This window comes from Pan troglodytes, chromosome 10 (genome assembly GCF_028858775.2).
Source record: "Pan troglodytes isolate AG18354 chromosome 10, NHGRI_mPanTro3-v2.0_pri, whole genome shotgun sequence".
NCBI lineage: Eukaryota > Metazoa > Chordata > Mammalia > Primates > Hominidae > Pan > Pan troglodytes.
In genome coordinates, this window is record NC_072408.2 from 45,729,841 (window position 1) to 45,751,051 (window position 21,211).

At 44.2% G+C, this 21,211-nt stretch overlaps 1 protein-coding gene across 12 annotated transcripts in view; it reads left to right on the forward strand.

Annotated features, from left to right (window-relative positions):
- CERS5 (ceramide synthase 5) overlaps window positions 1–12,403 on the forward strand; it is a 37,535-nt gene extending 25,132 nt beyond the window's left edge. For 3 of the 12 annotated variants that reach the window (XM_016923427.3, XM_063786680.1, XM_063786681.1), the window contains 7 exons: window positions 200–257; window positions 3,676–3,726; window positions 4,473–4,565; window positions 6,222–6,350; window positions 6,450–6,556; window positions 7,526–7,682; window positions 11,511–12,403. In XM_016923427.3, the coding sequence (XP_016778916.1) occupies window positions 200–257; window positions 3,676–3,726; window positions 4,473–4,565; window positions 6,222–6,350; window positions 6,450–6,556; window positions 7,526–7,682; window positions 11,511–11,660 (745 nt within the window). In that variant the 3' untranslated portion in view covers window positions 11,661–12,403. Of the gene's footprint in view, window positions 1–199; window positions 258–3,675; window positions 3,727–4,472; window positions 4,566–6,221; window positions 6,351–6,449; window positions 6,557–6,634; window positions 6,853–7,525; window positions 7,829–8,155; window positions 8,500–9,158; window positions 9,262–11,510 lie in introns of those variants that run through there. The other 9 variants (XM_016923424.3, XM_016923429.4, XM_016923425.4 and 6 more) reach the window with 8 other exon arrangements.
- Window positions 12,404–21,211: the final 8,808 nt, after the last annotated feature.

The window sequence follows — 21,211 nt, forward strand, 5'->3', positions numbered from 1 at the left end:
GTGCTGGGATTACAGGTGTGAGCCACCACTCCTGGCCCCTGTCTTTGGCTTTTTAAGTGACAGTAGTTGCCTATTCTAGGAATTGATCCTCTTTCTCACCAGTAACTCTTATCCCCAAATTTGCTAACTTGACTTCCGTAGCCTCAGAGGCTTTGGTTTGAGTGGACATTTGTCTAACCTCTACTCTTTGCCCACCCAGGTGGAGATTCACATTTTATTTATGTATATTCTACTATGGAATTAGATTTCTCTGGTCGGTGAGTCTTAACTTTCTCTAGTCCTCTGTTGGGTTCTAATCATGCCTAGATCTCTAGAAGTAAGAGTTAAATACCTTTAGTTTTTTTTGTTGTTTTTTTTTTTTTGAGACGGAGTCTCGCTCTGTCACCCAAGCTGGAGTGCAGTTGTGGAATCTCAGCTCACTTGCAACCTCTGACTCTTGGGTTCAAGAGATTCTCTTGCCTCAGCCTCCCGAGTAGCTGGGACTACAGGTGCACATCACCATACCTGGCTAATTTTTGTATTTTTAGTAGAGACGGGGTTTCACCATGTTGGCCAGGCTGGTCTTGAACTCCTGACCTCAGGTGATCCACCCGCCTTGGCCTCCCAAAGTGCCGGGATTTCAGGCATGAGCCACTGAGCCTGGCCTAAATACCTTTAGATCTTTATATTTCCCCCAACTTTTCCTCTGTGATGCCCACAGCCCAGGTTTATATCCTAATAGATTGTCTTCTGTCTGGGGCCTGACTTCAGTAACTTTATAACTTTACTGCTTCTCCCCTAGAAGATACTAATAATACTAGTAATAACTAAATCAGCATAATACTTAATGGTTTACAAAGCACTTGACAAAAATTGAAGGAGGAGAAATGGAATAAACCCTTTAAAGTGGGTGAAACAGGTATTATTCCTACTTTTTAGTTAATTGTCAGAATCAAAGAAGAATTTCAGGGGGCCGGGCACAGTGGCTCACACCTGTAATTTTAACGCTTTGGGAGGCCAAGATGGGCAGATCATTTGAACCCAGGAGTTCAAAACCAACCTGGGCAACATGGTGAAACCCCGTCTCTACAAAAAGCTACAAAAATTAGCCTGGCGTGGTGGCGTGCACCTGTAGTCCCAGCTACTCAAGAGGCTAAGGTAGGAGAATCGCTTGAGCCCAGGAGGTCAAGGTTGCAGTGAGCCGTGATGGAGCCGCTACATTCCAGCCTGGGTGACAGAGCAAGACTCTGCCTCAGAAAAAGAAGGAAGAAGAATTTCAGGCTTTTTGATTCTTTAGTTCATGTTTTTTTCCCCATACCATACTGTTTCTCTCTAAATGTATCATTGTGTTTTCAAAATATTATAGACAAAAAACTGGCAGAACTAAAGGAAGAGAATAGACAAATATACAGTTGTATTTGAAGATTTTAATACTTTTCTCTCAGTAATTGACCTAAACCCTAGGCAAAAAAAAAAAAAAAAAATCACTAAGGGTGTAAAAGATATGAATGACATGATCAACCAGTTTTACCTTATTGACATTTATAAAACACTACACCAACAGCTGAAGATACATATAATTTTCAAGTGCATGTAGAAAGATAAACTAATGCTGGGCCATAAAATAAGTCTCAGTAAATTTCAAAATATTGAAATCTTAAAGAATGTGTTCTCTGACCATAACGGAATTAAATTACAAGTCAATTGTAATGAGAGACATGGAAAACATTTGGAATTCGCCTGCATGAGGTTGCTCACACCTGTAATCCTAGCACTCTGGGAGGCTGAGGCAGGCAGGTTGCCTGAGTTCAGGAGTTCAAGACCAGCCTGGGCAACAGGGCAAAACTCTATCTCTACTAAAAATACAAAAAATTAGCCGGGCATGGTGGCACGTGCCTGTAATCCCAACTGCTGGGGAGGCTGAGGCACGAGAATCGCTTGAACCTGGGAGGCAGAGGTTGCAATGAGCCAAAATCATGCCACTTCACTCCAGCCTGGGTCTCTGTCTGTCTCAAAAAAAAAAAAAAAAAAATTGGAAGTTAAACAACTCTTCTCAATAACCTATGGATCAAATAAAAAATCACAAGAGAAATAAGAAAATATTTTTAATTGAATCATGCTAAAAATCATATCAAAATTTCTGGGATACAGATAAAACAGAGGGAAATTTATAGCTTTAAATGTTTATATTACAAAAGGTTTAAAGTTGATCTAAATTTCTGCTTTAGGTTCTTGAAAAAGATAAGCAAAATAGGTTAAAGTAAGGAAATAATAAAAAATAAGCAGAAATTGGCCAGGCGTGGTGGCTCACCCCTGTACTCCCCTCACTTTGGGAGGCTAAGGTGGGAGGATCACTTAAGCCCAGGAGTTCGAGATCAGCTTGGGCAAGATGGCGAGATCCAGTCTCTATAGTGAGACCCCATTTCTAAAAAATGATAATAAAGTAAGTAAGTGGAAATTAATGAAATAGGCATTAGAAAAACAATGGATACATTTGTGGGGTTTTTGTTTGTTTGTTTGTTTGTCTGAGACAGAGTCTCACTCTGTCTCCCAGGCTGGAGTGCAGTGGTATAATCTCGGCTCACTGCAACCTCTGCCTCCTGGGTTCAAGTGATTGTCCTGCCTCAGCCTTCCTAGTAGCTGGGACTACAGGAGTACGCCACCAGGCCCAGCTAATTTTTGTATTTTTGGTAGAGACAGATTTTCATCATGTTGCCGGGCTAATCTTGAACTCCTAACCTCAGGTGATCCTCCCACCTCGACCTCCGAAAGTGCTGGGATTACAGGCGTGAGCCACCACGCCTGGCCTGTTTTGTTTTGTTTTGTTTTTTAAAGACAGGGTCTTACTCTGTCACCCAGGCTGAAGTGCAGTTACGTGATCACAGCTCACTGCAGCCTCAACTTCCCAGGCTTAGGCAATGCTACCACCTCAGCCTCCCAGGAAACTTGGGACTACAGGCATATGCACAACCACACCGGGCTAATTTTTGTATTTTTTGTAGAGACGGGGTTTTACTCTGTTGCCCAAGTTGGTCTTGAACTCCTGGGCTCAAGCAGTCCACCCACCTCACCCTCCCAAAGTGCTAGGATTAACAGATGTGAGCTACTGTGCCTGGCCATGGATAAAATTAATAAAGCCAAAAGTTCATTCTTTGAAAGGTTTGATTAAAATTGACCAACTCCAACAAAAAAGGAAATATGAATTATCAATATGGAAAGGGTTATCACTACAGATCCTATAGTCATTGAAAGGATAATAAGACAGTATTATGAACAATTTAATGATAAGAAATCCAGCAGCAAAGATGATATAGACAAACTCCTTAAAGGACATAATCATTATTCCATTAGAGATGATTACTTTTGACTTCTGAACATGGCATGGAGATATCTTTCTTGGTTATCATATGAATCATTGTCTTCCTGTATATATATTCCAGGTAGTGATATTTCCTAAAACTAGCCTAAAGCTCTCACTGTTCTTATTTACCTCAAAGCATTGTTTTTCTATTTATAACATTCTGTTGTAGAAGAACAGTCTAGCTATTTATTGATCCTTTAGGGAGCCCTAAAATCTGTTTGGGGGCTTTCCTGTCCTCTTTTGCCCCAGCCTAGAGAGAAGGGGATTATATGAGGTAGATCTTGAAGCCAGGTGAGAATCTTGAGGACTGACATGGATTATCTGTTTTCTCTTAGTCACCTTGGTTCTGGGACATCCGACAGTGCTGGCATAACTATCCATTTCAGGTAGGATCTGAGTCGTTTCAGGATAGGGGTCTTGAATGTGTATAAGGTGGAGTGAGTGAGGGTCCTTTGCCAGTCCCCAGGACAGATGGTGCGTTTCCTTGGGATTGAGGGATTAGGGACTGAGTCCCTTTAAGTCATATTCAGGGTATCTATTCCCCCCCCCCCCCACTGCTAAGAGTCATATGAGGTATCTATTCCTGAGGCCCGCATAGCAATGAAATCCAATGAGTTTTTTGTTCTGATTTTCCCCATTTAATTCCCCCTAATTGGGCTAAAAGAAAAGCAGGTTTCTGGTATTTAATGAGGTACTTTCTGGTTCAGGCGTCTTTTTTGTATCAAGGGTAACTTGGAATCCCAGTAAGAGCATCTTGGTTGTAACCTATACTGGAAATATGTCTAGGAACTGCTAAAGGGGTGGAAGAGAAGGCCTATGTGTATTTAATCCTGTGAAAAGCACTAATTGCCCAGAATCCTAGACATACTGATTTGATTGTGTTACAGTATGTGTTAACTGTATCTCATCTCTGCAAGATGAGAGCTGAAGATGTGTGTGCAGAGGAGCAAGGGAAGAGGCTTAAGTCTCTACACCAATCCAAAGTCTGTTAGCTATTGCATATCTTGGCAGATAATGGGGAGGAGAGATGTCTAATAATTTGGGGTATTGGTCCTCCAAGGCACAGAAAGTTGGAGAGATGGAATGCACCTTTGACTAGCCGGTAATCTAACTACTTCTTTCTCTCTTCCAGCCTCTTTCAAGTGGGCTTTATTACTATTATATCATGGAATTGGCCTTCTATTGGTCCCTTATGTTTTCTCAGTTTACAGACATTAAAAGAAAGGTAAGGATGTTGGCTCCCTCAATTCCCCAACTTATTACATCCTCCTTTCTAGCAGCTTCCATGACTGCCATTACGATGTATTATCTTCCCTGAGACTGCAAAAGGAGAAACTGGGTTTGATGGACTCTTAGCTTGTCGTAATGTTCCCAGAAATGAGACTGAATTAATGATGAAGTATATTTAAGACATTCAGGGAAGCCCCAGGATGAGAACAATTAACCAGCTAAGAAGCATACTTTTTTCCATATTCTTCTTTAAGCTTCTTACACATCTAAAGCTCAGGAAACTAGTCAGAATTGGGGGATAGCAATGCCTTATTCAGAAAAAATGTCTGATTCCAGAAAAGCTGGATATGGCTTTCACATGGCATTAGGGACCCTTGCTCTCTCTGTTCTCCCTTTCTGGTTACCCCACTTACTCAAAGAAAGTCAATTGGAAGGGGTTTTGCTCTCTTCCTGCTATTGTTTAGGAAGCAAAGATTGAGAGAAGTGAGCTGACTTGCCCAGATAGTGACAGAGTTGGAAATGACTTAAGTTTTATACAACTTAAGTCATTTAAAGGCAGAATCTTTACCTTTTTATTAGTGTCTACCTGAAATAATGTGGTTCTAGCAGCTCTAACCCTAATCTGTCACTAACTCAGGGTTATCTTTGATGAAGAAAACCAGGGTTAGCATTTATGGGAATGAATTAAAACTTACCCAGGTTGTTAGTGTTAGCTAACATAGAAACTTGATACTCAATTTTTATGCCTTTTACTCTCCTATGGTCAGAAGACACAGGTCAATTTATTAAAATTTTATTTTAATTGTGATACATATAAGAAAGTTTGAAATACATATTTAAGTTTTAAAAATAATAAACTGAGAAGTATTTAACAGATGTGTCTGATAACTCAAGTATTTAGAGACTTCCCCAGGTCTAACTTGACATTTGAACCCAAGAGGAAATTAGAGCCACAAACCTCTCCCTTCCACTAGGTCCTTGTGGTTGACGTTTCTCTCATTAAAGCAGAAGAGTCATAGAATCTCAGGGAACTCTAAGGCTTGTATGTCTTACTGGGATGCTATCCCCAAGTGTCAGCTTAGCATCCATGCTATACGTATTCTGCAGTTACCAATGGAAATTTTTACTTGCTGGCCTCTGAGCTGCATTAACATAGAGTATGGGTCAGTCACTGATGTAGGGAGTGTTCAGTTAAATGCTAGGTAGCCAAGGGAGAGTCTAAGCGAATGGAAACTTTTTTTTTTTTTTGAGACGGAATCTCAGTCTGTCGCCCAGGCTGGAGTGCAGTGGCGCGATCTCAGCTCACTGCAACCTCTACCTCCCAGGTTTGAGCAATTCTCCTGCCTCAGCCTCCTGAGTAGCTGGGATTACAGGCACGTGCCACCAAGCCCGGCTTATTTTTGTATTTTTAGTAGAGACGGGGCTTCCCCATGTTGGCCAGGCTGGTCTCGAACTCCTGACCTCAGGTGATCCGACCACCTTGCCCTCCCAAAGTGCTGGGATTACAGGTGTGAGCCACCTCGCCCGGCCAATGGAAACTATTCTATATGGGGTGGGGTAAGATTCTCAGAGAATAATGCAGGACGTTGGGTTGGCTGGTGTTTCTACGGCCCAGCTTTTACCTCCCTCTTCTATTTCCATTCCTTCCTAGGACTTCCTGATCATGTTTGTGCATCACTTGGTCACCATTGGGCTTATCTCCTTCTCCTACATCAACAATATGGTTCGAGTGGGAACTCTGATCATGTGTCTACATGATGTCTCAGACTTCTTGCTGGAGGTAAAAACCCAATCTTTCTTTCTCCATCTTCTTCTTCTCTTTTCTTCCTATGTGAGGACTGACTTTCTCCCCAGCTCAATTCTTTCTTCCTTTCTCCAGGCAGCCAAACTGGCCAATTATGCCAAGTATCAGCGGCTCTGTGACACCCTTTTTGTGATCTTCAGTGCTGTTTTTATGGTTACACGACTAGGAATCTATCCATTCTGGTAAGTGGTAGGCTGTAGAGTTGTGGTAGGTATGAGCCTAATGATACCTTTTTGCCAATTCTCATTTTGCCCATTCAGTTTTTCTGTTCTATTCTATTCTACTTTCGCCAATAGAACACAAGAACCCTATTGCCCTGCTTTTACCTTAGCCTGTGCTGACCTTCTGTGGACTCTCACAGGACCTCTGCTGCCTCACACCGTATTTCTAGCAAGGTCGGATCCAGACTCAGAGTACCCGGCTTGGTTGGCTTCTCAGGACTGACTCATCTCAGGAACAGTCCTCATTTTATGCCTAAGTAATTCCTTTGACTTCTTTTGCACTGTTGATACAGTTCTCAGGCCCTTCTTGCTTGTGTTCCTGCTCTGGTCCCAACCCTGACTGACACACACACACACACACACACACACACTCACTCCTCTCTCTCTCTTCCACACACACACACACTCCTCTCTCTCTTCCTCCCTCTCCTCTCTCTCCCTCCCTCCCCTCTCTCTCCCTCCCTCCTCTCTCTCTCCCTCCCTCTCTTCTCTCTCCCTTCCTCTCTTCTCTCTCCCTCCCTCCCTCTCCTCTCTCTCCTTGTCTCCTTTCACTTCTACATTCACTGCTCTATGGGAATCAGCTACCTACTGTCCTATCCTATATGTGCCTGAGGAGCTCAGTCATTCCTAGGATTAGAGTCCCACTGCTGTCCTAATTTCGTGAAACTCTGGATATTTGAAGTGATTAATAATGTGACTTAATCCATCAGTTCCTAAGATTTATATATCTTTCTCTGTCCCTAAGGATAGAAAACACAACAGGCTCCTCCCTTTCTTTATTTTCTTACTGTGGATGACGGTCCCTGGAACTTCAGCTGATAAAAGGGCTCGTAGGAAAACACACAGGGCTCTGCATCCCCAGGACTCAGCTTCATCCCTGTCTGCTGAGCTTTGACTCTAGAATCTTGACTATTGGCCTCCCTCTTCTAGGATTCTGAACACGACCCTCTTTGAGAGCTGGGAGATAATCGGGCCTTATGCTTCATGGTGGCTCCTCAATGGCCTGCTGCTGACCCTACAGGTTCTGCATGTCATCTGGTCCTACCTAATTGCACGGATTGCTTTGAAAGCCTTGATCAGGGGAAAGGTGAGGATGAAAGATGGCTTCTTTCTTTTGGGTATGGAAGATAGGGATTACTCAACAGACGTTCTCTCTCCATCAAACCTGGTGAGCCCCATCTACTCAAGCAGGCCAAGCAAAAAGCCTAGGGCTCCAAAGTCTTCACCTCTTCGGTAAGTGTTTTGCCTTTTTTATTTTAGAGACAAGGTCTTGCTCTGTCACCCAGGCTGGAGTTCAGTGGCATGATCATGGCTTACTGCAGCCTCACACCTGGGCTTAAGGGATTCTCCCACTGCAGACTCCCAAGTAGCTGGGACTATAGGTGTGCACCACCACGCCTGGCTAATTTTCTTATTTTTTGTAGATAGGGTGTCACTATGTTACCCAGGCCAATGTCCAACTACTGGCCTCAAGCAGTCCTCCCACCACGGCTTCCCAAAGCGATGGAATTACAGGTGTGAGCCACCACACCAAGCCTGTTTTACCTTTTTTTTTTTCAGATGGAATCTCGCTCTGTTGCCCAGGCTGGAGTGCAATGGCATGATCTTGGCTCACCACAACCTCCACCTCCTGGGTTCAAGCGATTCTCCTGCCTCAGCCTCCCTAGTAGCTGGGATTACAGGCGCATGCCACCATGCCTGGCTAATTTTTGTATTCTTAGTAGAAACGGGGTTTCACTATGTTGGCCAGGCTGGTCTCTAACTCCTGACCTTGTGATCGGCCCACCTCGACCTCCCGAAGTGCTGGGATTACAGGCGTGAGCCACCGCACCTGGCCTGCCTGTTTTACCTTTTAAGATGTGACTTAGACGCAAGAGGAAAGTTCTACCTTCTTCCTGTCCCTTAGGAATGGCTTTTGTTAAAGGATGATAGGGTTAAGAGTTTTTTAAGAGATGGCCTCAACCATTTCCTACCCTTACCTACCTGCTTCAGTGGATTTCATATTTTTCTTTTTGACATGGGGCCCTTTTCAAAGGAAATCATATGCAGAACCATATAAACTGTATAAAAGCAGATTGTTAAGTTGCCTAGAAGTGGTGTGTGGTAGTTCAGAAGCCACCACAAGGTGACCATGCTGTGATATTCAAGATATGGTTTATATAAGGAACTAAATACCCACCTCACCCCACTAGTGTATGAGGCAAGTGTCCTAAGTGAATGGGTATGTAGTGTTTCAAATACCCATCTTATGCCAAGAGCGAAAGAAAGGTGCCACTTAATGATAAACTCATAATTGAACTTTGCAAGTTTTGAAGCAGTCAGACTGTAGTCAAAGGGCTAGGGATTTCAGCCTAAAGGAATACAGAATCCCAAGTGGGAGGGGCTCTGCTTGAGCAGGTACTGATACTAGGACCAAGTGATGGAATGTGGCCTAGATATTGATGATCTCCTGCATCATTATTCCTTATAGCTGCCATTGGCTCAGAACTTGCTCAGTGTGCCTGTGCATCTTGCTGTAGCTACTGGACATCTCTGTTCTCTCCTGCTTTTCTTTCCTGACTAGGTGACCTGTCCAGGAAGGATTAGACCCTGTACTCTCCATTCTTTCCTCACCTCCTTCCTTTTTTCTATGCCTGGCAGGAGCTGGACAGTTTCATCTCTTGCATGTAAGTGTATCTGTGCTTCTAGTATTCAGTGAGGCATGTCCATCTGAATGTGGTTCTCTTTCCTCCTGCTCTCCTTTCTGTTCCCTTGTGTTTGTCTCAGAGCATGCCCTCTCTCCTGACTTTTTGGGGCCATTATTGACTAGAGCTGCAGTTGCCAGATTTTTTCCTAAACTGAGGAAAGAATTGAGTCTACTTTTTTTTGTTTTTCTTGAGTCTCTGTTTACCTCAAATCTAGAGACACTCTGCCCTCTAGTGGAAATTTCCTAAAGGTCAGGTAATCAGTTAGTCATCTGAGTTCAGAAGTCAACAGCTATAATCAACTGTAGAAGACCCATCCAACACAAATTCAAGGAGCTGATCCAAAGCAAATGCCCACCTCCTTGGCAACAGTTGTTACAGCTGTGTTCCTTTTCACTTCCTTCTCTCCTTTACTTAAACCACATTTATTATCCTTCAGTTCTGGAGGTCAGAAGTCTGACACAGGTCTCACTGGATTTCTGTTCTTTACTATTAGAGTCCAGGGTGATTTTTTTTAAATTTTTATTTATTTATTTTTGAGACAGAGTTTAGCTCTTGTTGCCCAGGCTAGAGTGCAATGGCGTGATCTTGGCTCACCGCAACCTCTGCCTGCCCAGTTCAAGCAAGTCTCCTGCCTCAGCCTCCTGAGTAGCTGGGATTACAGGCATACGCCACCACGCCTGGCTAATTTTTTTGTATTTTTAGTAGCGACGGGGTTTCTTCATGTTGGTCTGGCTGGTCTCGAACTCCCGACCTCAGGTGATGCGCCCACTTCAGCCTCCCAAAGTGCTGGGATTACAGGCGTAAGCCACCATGCTCGGCCCTTTTTTTTTTAGAGACAAGGTTTTGCTCCATTGCCCAGGCTGGAGTACAGTGGCGCAATCATGGCTCACTGCAGCCTCGACCTCCTGGGCTCAAGAGATGCTCCTGCCTCAGCCTCCCAAGTAGCTAGGACTACAGGTGCATGTCACCATGCCCAACTGATTTTGTCATTTTTTTATTTTTTGTAGAGACAGGGCTCTCTCCATGTTGCCCAGGCTGGTCTCAAACTCTTGGGCTCAAGCTGTCCTCCTCCCTCGGCCTCCCAAAGTGCTAGGATTATAGGTGTAAGCCACTGTGCCTGGCTCATGGTGGAGAAATTGAAATACTTTGCTTGATATGCAGGATAATTTAGATTAGGAAATGCTGCTGTAATCCAGATGCTTCATTTGAAAATAATACAAAACAAAAAAACTCAGGTTAATAAGCATTCACAGATGGTAGCATGATTGATTAGAACTGGGATTCTTTTCTCATTGACTGCCAATCCATTTGTGTTTTCACTATACTGTGTATCTTGGGGATGCTTAAGTTTCTTTCTTTTTTTTTTTTTTTTTTTTTTTGAGATGGAGTCTCACTCTGTCGCCCAGGCTGGAGTGCAGTGGTGCGATCTCAGCTCACTGCAACCTCTACCTCCGGGGTTCAAGAGATTCTCCTGCCTCAGCCTCCTGAGTAGCTGAGATTACAGGTGCGCGCCACCACACCCGGCTAATTTTTGTATTTTTAGTAGAGACAGGGTTTCTCCATGTTGCTCAGGCTGGTCTCGAACTCCTGACCTTGTGATCCGCCTGCCTCAGCCTCCCAAAGTGCTGGGATTACAGGCGTGAGCCACCATGCCCAGCCAGGTGTCTTACAGTTTCATAAGAAAAGTGATCTTGCTATTGGGAAAGGGAAGAAGATTGGAAAACAGTGTCATAGGATAGTGGTAGTTGAGCCCAGGAGTGGGAAACTACTAAAAAAGGCCTGTTATGGATCAGCTTTGGGGATAAAGCAAAACAGCATAACCAATATGAATAAATGCATTGTCCACAACCACCAGAAGATAGAAGCATTGCTGACAGTCATATGTATTGTTTGTGTTGGCCTTCCCTGTTCTTTGAAGTGGAAGAAGAGAAAGGGTGTCTGAAACCTAAACCAGGTCTCAGTGAATGATGTCAGTTCTCTTAGGCTGGTCCTGAAAGACACACTCCTCTACCAAAGTAGCTTCAATTCCACAGAGAACAGAATTGGAGATGACAAGGGAGAAAACTAGAAAGCAGGCAAAGCATAGTCACAACAGTAGCCATAGTCCAGACCAGACTGGTCCAGAAAGCAGACCAGACTGGGAACACAGTGCCCACACCTGGGTCTCTGAGCTTAGGTGTCTTACAGTTCTTTCCTCACTTTTCTGTCTTTGGTCTCATCCCACCCAGGTATCGAAGGATGACCGCAGTGATGTGGAGAGCAGCTCAGAGGAAGAAGATGTGACCACCTGCACAAAAAGTCCCTGTGACAGTAGCTCCAGCAATGGTGCCAATCGGGTGAATGGTCACATGGGAGGCAGCTACTGGGCTGAAGAGTAAGGTGGTTGCTATGGGGACTTCAGCACACATGGACTTGTAGGGCCACTGGCAACATACTCCTCTTGGCCCTTCCCATATCTACTCTTCTGTGATTGGGAGACTGCAAGGCACTGAGGAGTATCAAAGAAGCAAATATTTTCACTTTGAAAGAAAACTGCCATTTTGTATTTAATAGTCTCCAGGTTCTTTCAGTAATGTTATTTGCTCTGTGTGTTTTTGTGTGTTTGTTGATGTGCGTTTGTGCATATGCGTGAGTTTCATTGCCGGGTTGGGGCACAATTGTGGACTGGGGCCGTGAGGCCTTCCCTGGTCCCCACTGAACCCACCTTAGTTCCACATTTGGCTGCATCTTGAATTATGCCGACTCCAGACTGTCTCCTCCTTTTTTGCCCTTGGCTCTTGACACTCTAAACCCCTGGACCATCTGAATGGAGCAGTCAAGTGCAGTCCCAGATTTCTGTACTGTTCCTCTTTCACAGCTGGAATATGTCACATGATGAAGTTGTATAGAAACAGAACCATGGATGGATGGCCAGGATTGCCGTGGTCCCTAGCTAGATCCCCTTCCTATCAATCACCTGATAGCAACAGGGACAGCTGCCAATACCCTGCTCTTTACTCAATGGTACCCAGGGAGGGAGCATGGGAAGAGGGTGAGCTGAGGGCTGGGGGAGGGCAACAGCCACTGGGTGAGCTGTTCACGGTCTTATACTATTGTTTGTGATTAAAAGTGCTTCAACCCACCTCTACTGTCTCAACCTCTTCAGTGACTCTATCTGCAGTTTCCTGAATCCATAAGCTAATTAAGAGCTTTTCCAGGTCTGATTCAAAAGGCCCTGGACACCAAATTTTTCCTTTCTGTGCATGGTAGGAAGAGTCAGCCAGGGTGCTTACATTTTAGAGCTTTATGTTTTTTAAGAAAAAGAAGAATCACTTGAACCTGGGAGGCAGAGGTTGCAGCGAGCCAAGATCGTGCCACTGCACTCCAGCCTGGGCGACAGACCGAGACTCTGTCTAAAAAAAAAAAAAAAAATTAGGTCATACTTTTAGTTCCTCAACTTGCTATATTGAATAGACTAATTGTTGTGAAATATGAATGAATATGCTTTTGAAAGTCAGATGAGAAATGTATTTTGCCTTCTGAAATTTGAACAATTGCCTTGTTAATACAAACTGGATTGGTTGGTGTAGCTAATCTGACAAAAGATGCAATTGGATAAAACAATAATAAAAATAGTAACTAACACATGACTTATTACATGCTAGGCACCGTATTAAACACATATGACAATAGGAGGCAAAAAGAGGTTAACTTGCTAAAGTCAAGCAGCTAGTAAGGAGTCAAACCCTTACTATTCCTATCTTATTTACTATCCCTCTCTATCCCTAACCACCGTACTATCTATACCATAATCTAATTAACCACTCTGCAGTGTCTACCAGCACTTCCCAAGATTTCATGAGGAAGATTAGATGTTGCAGAAACATTCAGCCAAAGGCACAGACTGATTATATTAGTTTGCATTGGATAAATGAATTAAGATGAGGGCCAACTATTGGAACAGAATCTTGTTCTGAGAAGGAACTGTGTGCATATGGTTGGGGTGGGGGTGACAGGTAGGGTTCTAGAAAGTTTGAATACAGAGCTAGAAGATAACCGTTATTGGTGCTGCAAGACTGTCATAAAACCAGTTTTGTAGATGGCCTGGAGGGACCCAAATTAGTGGAGTAGGTTAGATACAGACTAACATCATCTATACCAGAGAACCAGGAGTATTTTTAAAAGAAATAAGGCGTTACCTCTCATCTATTAGCTATAAAAGGGTTTTAACTTTATTATTATTCTTTTATTAGAGATAGGGTCTCACTCTGTCACCCAGGCTGGAATGCAGTGGCTTGATCATAGCTCACTGCAGCCTCGATCTCCTGGGCTCAAACGATCCTCCTGCCTCCCAAGTAGCTTTATGATTAACTGAAAAATGACTTATGTTTGTATAGTGCTTTACTGCTTAGAAAGTGATTTTTTTTTTTTTTTTTTTTTTTTTTTTTTTTTTTTTTTTTTTTTTGAGACAGAGTCTTGCTCTGTCGCCAGGCTGGAGTACAATGGCACAATCTCGGTTCATGTTCAAGTGATTTTCCTGCCTCAGCCTCCTGACTAGCTGGGACCACAGGTGCGTGCCACCATACCTGGATAATTTTTATGTTTTTAGTAGAGATGGGGTTTCCCCATGTTGGTCAGGCTGGTCTTGAACTCCTAACCTCACGTGATCCACCCATGCTGACCTCCCAAAATTTTGGGATTATAGGTGTGAGCCACCACGCCTGGCAAAAGTGATTTCACATACAACAATAACTAAAAGGTTTGAAACACTTCTGTTAAAAAAAAAAAAATAAAGAAAAAAGAAAAGAAAGAACACTGGCTAAGCCAAGTATGTTAAAAAAAAAAAAAAAAAAAAAAAGAAAACACTGCTGTAGAAGTAGGATTATCCCCATTCCATAAATGAGTGTTGTGATTATCTATTAATATGTAACAAACCACCCTAAAACATAGTGGTTTAACAGAATATTATTATTGCTCGTGGTTGTTTGGTTGAGCTCAGTTGGAGGTATCTCATGTGGTTGCAGTCAGATTGCAGCTGGGAATGGAGTTATTTATTTGAATGAAGATGCAGCTGAAATGGACGTCCAAGATGATTTACTTACCTAGTTTTGCCTGGCTATCAGTCGATGCTGGATTTTCCCTAGGAGCTCAGTCAGGGCTGTCAACTGAAGTGCCTGTACATGCCTCTCCATTATCTTGGGCTTTGCACAGGTGGCTAGGTTCCAAGAGGCAGGAAGCAGAAGCTGCTAGGACACTTAAGAGTGTTGTCTAGGCTGGGCATGGTGGCTCCCGCCTGTAATCCCAACACTTGAGGAGGCCAAAGCAGAAGGATTGCTTGAGGCCAAGAGTTTGGGACCAGCGTGGGCACAAGGTGAGACCCCATCTCTACAAAAAATTTAAAAATTAGCCAAGTGTTATGGTGTACACCTGTAGTCCCAGCTATTCTGGAGAATCAGGTGGGAGGATGACTTGAGCTCAGGAGTTTGAAGTTACAGTGAGCAATGACTGCACCACTGCACTGCAGCCTGGGCAACAGAATGAGACCCTGTCTCAAAAAAACAGTGTTGTCTAGTAGTGGCACCCATCACTTCCACTGTATGCTACTGATCAAAGTAATCACAGGAACTGCCCAGATGCAAGGCAGGGTGGTAAGAGACTCTACCTCTTGATGAAGAAGTGGCAAGGTCACTGAAGACCAGTGGAATGGGAGACATTGCTGCAGCCATCTATGAAAGATTCAATATGCCACAATGAGGAAACCTAGTCTCAGAAGTTGTTTAAAAAGGCCAGGTGTGGTGGCTTACCACCTGTAATCCCAGCACTTTGGGAGGCTGAGGGAGGAGGACTGCTTGAGGCCAGGAATTCAAGACTAGCCTGAGCAACAAAGGGAGACCCCATCTCTACAAATAATTTTTTTAATTAGCCACAAGTGGTGCCATGCACCTATGGTCCAGCTACTCAGGAGGCTGAAGTGGGAGGATCTTTTGAGCCTGGAGGTCAAGACTGCAGTGAGCCGTGATTATGCCACTGTACTCCAGCCTGTATGACAGAGTGGACACACTGTTTTGTTTGTCTCAAACAAAACAAAGACAAAAAACCAGATTGTCCATCCTAATCCTAAAAATAATTACGTAAGTTTAGTTGGTGGGTGATAAATGAAGTTCTTCAGACTTTAAATCCAGTATTCATGGCCAGGCACAGTGGCTCACACCTGTAATCTCAGCACTTTGGGAGGCAGAGGCAGGCAGATCACCTGAGGTCTAGAGTTCGAGACCAGCTTGGCCAACATGGCAAAACCCCATCTCTACTAAAAATACAAAAATTAGCCAGGTGCGGTGGTTGCCACCTGAAATCCCAGCTACCAGGGAGGCTGAGGCAGGAGAATCGCTTGAACCCGGGAGATGGAGGTTGCAGTGAGCCAAGATCACACCACTGAACTCCAGCCTGAGTGACAGAGTGAGACTCTGTCTCAAAAAAAAAAAAAAAAAAAAAAAAAAGCCGGGCGCGGTGGCTCATGCCTGTAATCCCAGCACTTTGGGAGGCTGAGGCAGGTAGGTCATGAGGTCAGGAGTTCGAGACCAGACTAACCAATATGATGAAACCCCGTCTCTACTAAAAATACAAAAATTAGCTGGGTGTGGTGGTGCGTGCCTGTAATCCCAGCTACTCAGGAGGCTGAGGCAGGAGAATTGCTTGGAGCTGGGAGACGGAGGTTGCAGTAAGCTGAGATCACACCATTGCACTCCAGCCTGGGCAACAGAGCAAGAGCGAGACTCCATTTCAAAAAAAAAAAAAAAAAAATCCAGTATTCATGCAGGAAAATATTTTCAGTTCAGTAACATAGTCATTAAGTACCTACTTTATGATAGGCACTATAGCAGGAGCTATAGACACAAAGATGAACAAGATCTGGTTTCTATCCTCAAAGTGCTCATACTCCAGTAAGGGGGAAATAAAATGCAATGTGATAAGAACTATTCTAAATTACTCTTGGCAAGGTGGAGGAAAACTTGAGAGTAAAGCTGGGCCATTAGAGTTAGGTGGAGTTTTGCCAGGCAAAAAAGCAATGGAAGGGAAGGGTATTATGTTTAGAAGAGACATGAGAGTATATGAAAGGTATCAGTTCTAGCTTAATGCAGACTAAAATAAACTGAGACAAACATCTAGAAATGATAGATGAAGTATTTTCTAAGCTGTTTTTTAAAAATGCATAGCAGAGCTTCCAAGAAAGACTAAAGACAAAGGAACTGAAAACTGGAGCAGACAGGAAAATAGCCGATGCAATTACTGAGGGTATAAGGGAAACGTACCTTAAGGACTTGTTTTAATACTGACAACTAAAGACAAGACTGGCTCCAGGCAGGAAACTGAAACCCCCAGTTAAAGCTGGGACCCTGAAAGAGCAACAGCCTTAGTGAAAGAGGGGAAACCATAAAAAACCCCACCCAGGTGGTGAAAGGAAGAAGCAAGGAAGTCTGAATGCCTAGGCTTGTGAGATCAGGAGATTGTTGAAAATTCTGAATCCTGGGCCTGCCCCTTATGTCAATTTTAGAACCTTTCTCATGTGAATAATGAGTGCTCTTCCGTATGGTCTGGAAAACCACCACTCCCACCAAATCCCCAGCCAAGAAGGTTCTAAAAAGTGGTCTCAGATCCACTGTCCACAGGTTTGCTCTGGAGAGACATATGATGCAGGCAACATGGAACTCTACAGCCACCCTCACCCTATAAAAACTCCAAAAGATGATTTCAGTCAAACCTGCAACCCATGTAACTAATAAAATACTATTATCCAGAATATATAAAGTACTGCCTACAAACTGTTTTTTCAAAGAAGACAACTCAGTAGAAAGAGAAGTGGGGCCCACAGTGGCTCATGCCTGTAATCCCAGCACTTTGGGAGGCTGAGGTGGGTGGATCACCTCAGGTCAGGAGTTCGAGACCAGCCTGACCAACATGGTGAAACCCTGTCTCTACTAAAAATACAAAAATTAGCCTGGCACGGTGGCATGTGCCTGTAGTCCCAGCTACTCGGGAGGCTGAGAGAGAACTGCTTGAACCCGGGAGGTAGAGGTTGCAGTGAGCCGAGATCGCACCACTGCACCCCAGCATGGGCGACAGAGCAAGACTCCATCTCGAAAAAAAAAAGTGGGGGTGAGGGAAGGATATAAATAGGAAAATCCCAGAGGGTAAACATACTAATGGCCAATAAATCAATAAAAAAAGTCCTCAACCTTATCAGATATCAATGATATGTAAATTAAAATTAATAGAACCACTCAACACCAACAGAATAGGGAAATGCTGGTGAGAGTGAAATTCACATAACCACTTCGGAAAAGCAACTTAACAACTGGTAAAGCTAAATACCAGTGATATTTCCTCCTTTGGAGAAACTAACACATAGGCCCAAGTAAACATACAAAATACTCACTGCATTGCTATTGATTTATAAGAGGGGAAAAGTGGGAACAACCCAATAACACTTCACTAGGGTAATGGAACAAATTGATATGCTCATTCAGTGGCATATTATACAGCAATTACAATGAATGAACTATTTTCCTGTCAATATGGATGCATTAGTCTGTTCTCCAGAGAAACAGAACCGATAAGATATATAGATGAGAGACAGAGCTTTACTATATGGAATTGGCTTCTATGGTTCTGGAGGCTGAGAAGTCCCAAGATCTGCAGGTGATAAGCTGAGGACCCAGAAGAGCCAATGGTATAGTTCCAGGCCAATTCCAAAGGCCCGAAAACCAAGAGAGCTGACGGTATGAGTTCCAGTCCGAGTCCACGTCACAAGGCAGAAGACTGATTTTCCACCTCAAAGACAGAGATTCTCTCTTAATCAGCCTTCCTGTTCTGTACAGGCCTTCAATGGATTGAATGAGGCCCAGAAATATCCTGATACACCCAGAGTAAGACCAAATATGTGGGTACCCTATGACCCAGTCAGGCTGACATACAAAATTAACCATCATAGCCAGGTGTGGTGGCTCATGCCTGTAATCCCAGCATTTTAAGAGGCCAAGGTGGGAGGATTGCTTGAGGCAAAGAGTTTGAGACCAGCCTGGGAAACAGTGAGACTCCATCTCTACAAAAATAATAAAAGTAGCCAGGTGTGGTGGTATGTGCCTGTAGCCCAGCTACTCAGGAGGGTGAGGCAGCAGGATCACTTCAGCCCAGGAGGTTGAGGCTGCAGTGAGCTATGATCATGCCACTGCCCTCCCGCCTGGGCAACGGAGAGGAGACCCTACCTCAAAAAAAAAAAAAAAAGAGGTCTTGCATATCATGAGAGGGAATGTGTTATGGACTGCATGTTTGTGTCCTCCTCAAAATTCCAATGTCAAAACCCTAACCCCCAGTGGGACAGCATTAGGTGGGCTCTTCAGGGGGTCATTAGGTTCTGAGGATGGACTCTCGTGATGGGATTAGTGCCCTTATAAAACAAACAAGGAGAGCTTGCTTCCTCTTTCTGCCATGTGAGGACACAGCAAGATGACCATCTGCAAACCAGGAGGTGTGTCCTCATGATGCACTGGATCTGCTGGCAACTTGATCCTGGATTTCTCAGCCTCTAGAACTATGAGAAATAAATTGCTATTACCATCTATGGTAATTTGCTTTAGCCACCCAAACCAAGACACTGCACTGACCTTGACCCTGTACCCAGTGGTTCTCATTTATACAGCCCAATACCTTTTGAGTTTTTTGGGTTTTTGTTTTTCTTTTTTGGAGACTAAATAGTCTCATTATGATGCCCAGGCCTGATTCACACTCCTGGGTGGGATCAAGTGATTATCCCATCTCAGACTCTCAAGTAGCTGGGATTACAGTCATGTGCCATGGTACCCAGCCTTTGGGCTACTTTCTATATTTACAACACACCCCCTACCTTTTTTTTTTTTTTTTTTTTTTAATTGAGACAGGGTCTTGGCCAGGCGCCGTGGCTCACATCTATAATCCCAGCACTTTGGGAAGCCAAGGCGGGTGAATCACTTGAGGCCAGGAGTTCGAGTTAACCAGCCTGGCCAACATGGTGAAACCCCATCTCTACTAAAAATACAAAAATTAGCCAGGTGTGGTGGCACACACACATAGTCCCAGCTACTTGGGAGGCTGAGGCAGGAGAACCGCTTGAACCCGGGAGGCAGAAGGGTGCAGTGAGCCGAGACTGCGCCACTGCACTGCAACCTAGGTAACAGAGGAAGACTGTCTCAAAAAAAGAAAAAAAAGACAGGGTCTCACTCTGTTGCCAGGCTGGAGTGCAGTCGTGCAATCATGGCTCACAGTAACCTCTAACTCCTAGGCTCAGGCAATCCTCCACCTCATCCTTCCAAAGTGTTGGGATTACAGGCGTAAGCCACTGTGCCTGGCCTTAAAACACTCTACTATCCTGTGCAGACTGATATATATTCTGTTGTATCAGAGACTCAAACACCAGGAGCCAGCTCAGCCATTAATGGCACGATTTTCTGAAATGGTGAACAAACTACTGTACAGTCTTGCCTCCATTTAGTTGCATGCCTGCAGAACTGTACAAAAAATACTTTGTTTTTATGTAAAAGGGAGTTAGGTTATATGCTCAGCTAATTATTATATAAACTTTTTTCACCTACCAAATATCTAGGACATCTGATAGTTGTGCAGGACTTAGGACAATTTGTTGTACAAGACTACCCCAGGGACCAGGTACAGTGGCTCACGCCTGTAATCCCATCATTTTGGGAGGCCGAAGCGGGAGGACCACTTGAAGTCAGGAGTTCAAGACCAGCCTGGACAACATGGTGAAACCCTGTCACTACTAAAAATACAAAAATTAGCCAGGCACAGTGGCATGCGCCTGTAGTCCCAGCTACTCATGAGGCTGAAGTGGGAGGATTGCTTGAACCTGGGAGGTGGAGGCTGCAGTGAGCCGAGATCACGCCACTGCACTCCAACCTAGGCGAAAGAGCGAGACTCCATCTAAACAAACAAAAAACAACAACAAAAAACAAACCTTGAATAGCTGTTTTGGTGTGGGATAGAGGGCCTTAAGCAAGTTTACATACTCGAAAGAAGAGGGTGAGTTAGAAAGGGTAATTAAAGGAGCAAGGTCCAGGCTTGGTAACAAGACAGATGAAGGCAGAGACTGCAGGTGCTGGTGAGTTGTTCAGGGGATCATCTATGGGCATATGCTGGACAAGGAAGCAGTGCAGGCAAAGGGGGCTGACAGATTGGGGAAAAAATGGAATCAAGAGACCTGAAGTCTCCAAGGTCTAGAATGGTAGAAATGAGAATATAAGAAAGTTTGTCAAAAAGGACTAATCTGATGCTTGGGTAGGGAAAGTAATATTCGAAAGTGGCACTGAGGATCTGGGAGAATTATGACCCTACTGTGGGAAAGCAGAGCAGGCAGGAATGCCTAGGCTGACACAAAGATGGGAGTACAGGGGTTGAGGATATAGGAAAGTTGGTATGTATATATGGATGGATGGATTTGGCTGGCAGGGTCTCTGTCACCCAGGCTAGACTGCAGTGGCACAATCAGAGCTCACTGCAGCCTCAGCCTCCTGGGCTCAAGCGATCCTCCAGCTGGACTACAGGTATGCACCACCATGCCTGGCTGACTTTTCAAATTTTTTTGTAGAGACAGGGTTTCAACCATGTTGCCCAGGCTGGTCTCAAACTCCTGGGCTCATGGGATCCTCCTGCTTGAGCCTCCCAAAGTGCTGGGATTATAGGTGTGAGCCACTGTGCCCAGCTGAAAGTTGGTGTTTTAAAATCATGGAAGAGGTTTATGAGCAGGGGCAAAGGTCAGTGCAGTCTGCACATGAGTGTATGGGAGAGGATAGGTGTCCAGAGAGGCTGATATTCTGGGCAATCACCAAGAATGAGGTGAACCAGCTGAGCCTCAAAGCTCAAAATGGAATGGTGGCAAGGATCTCTCACTTCCTAATGAGGT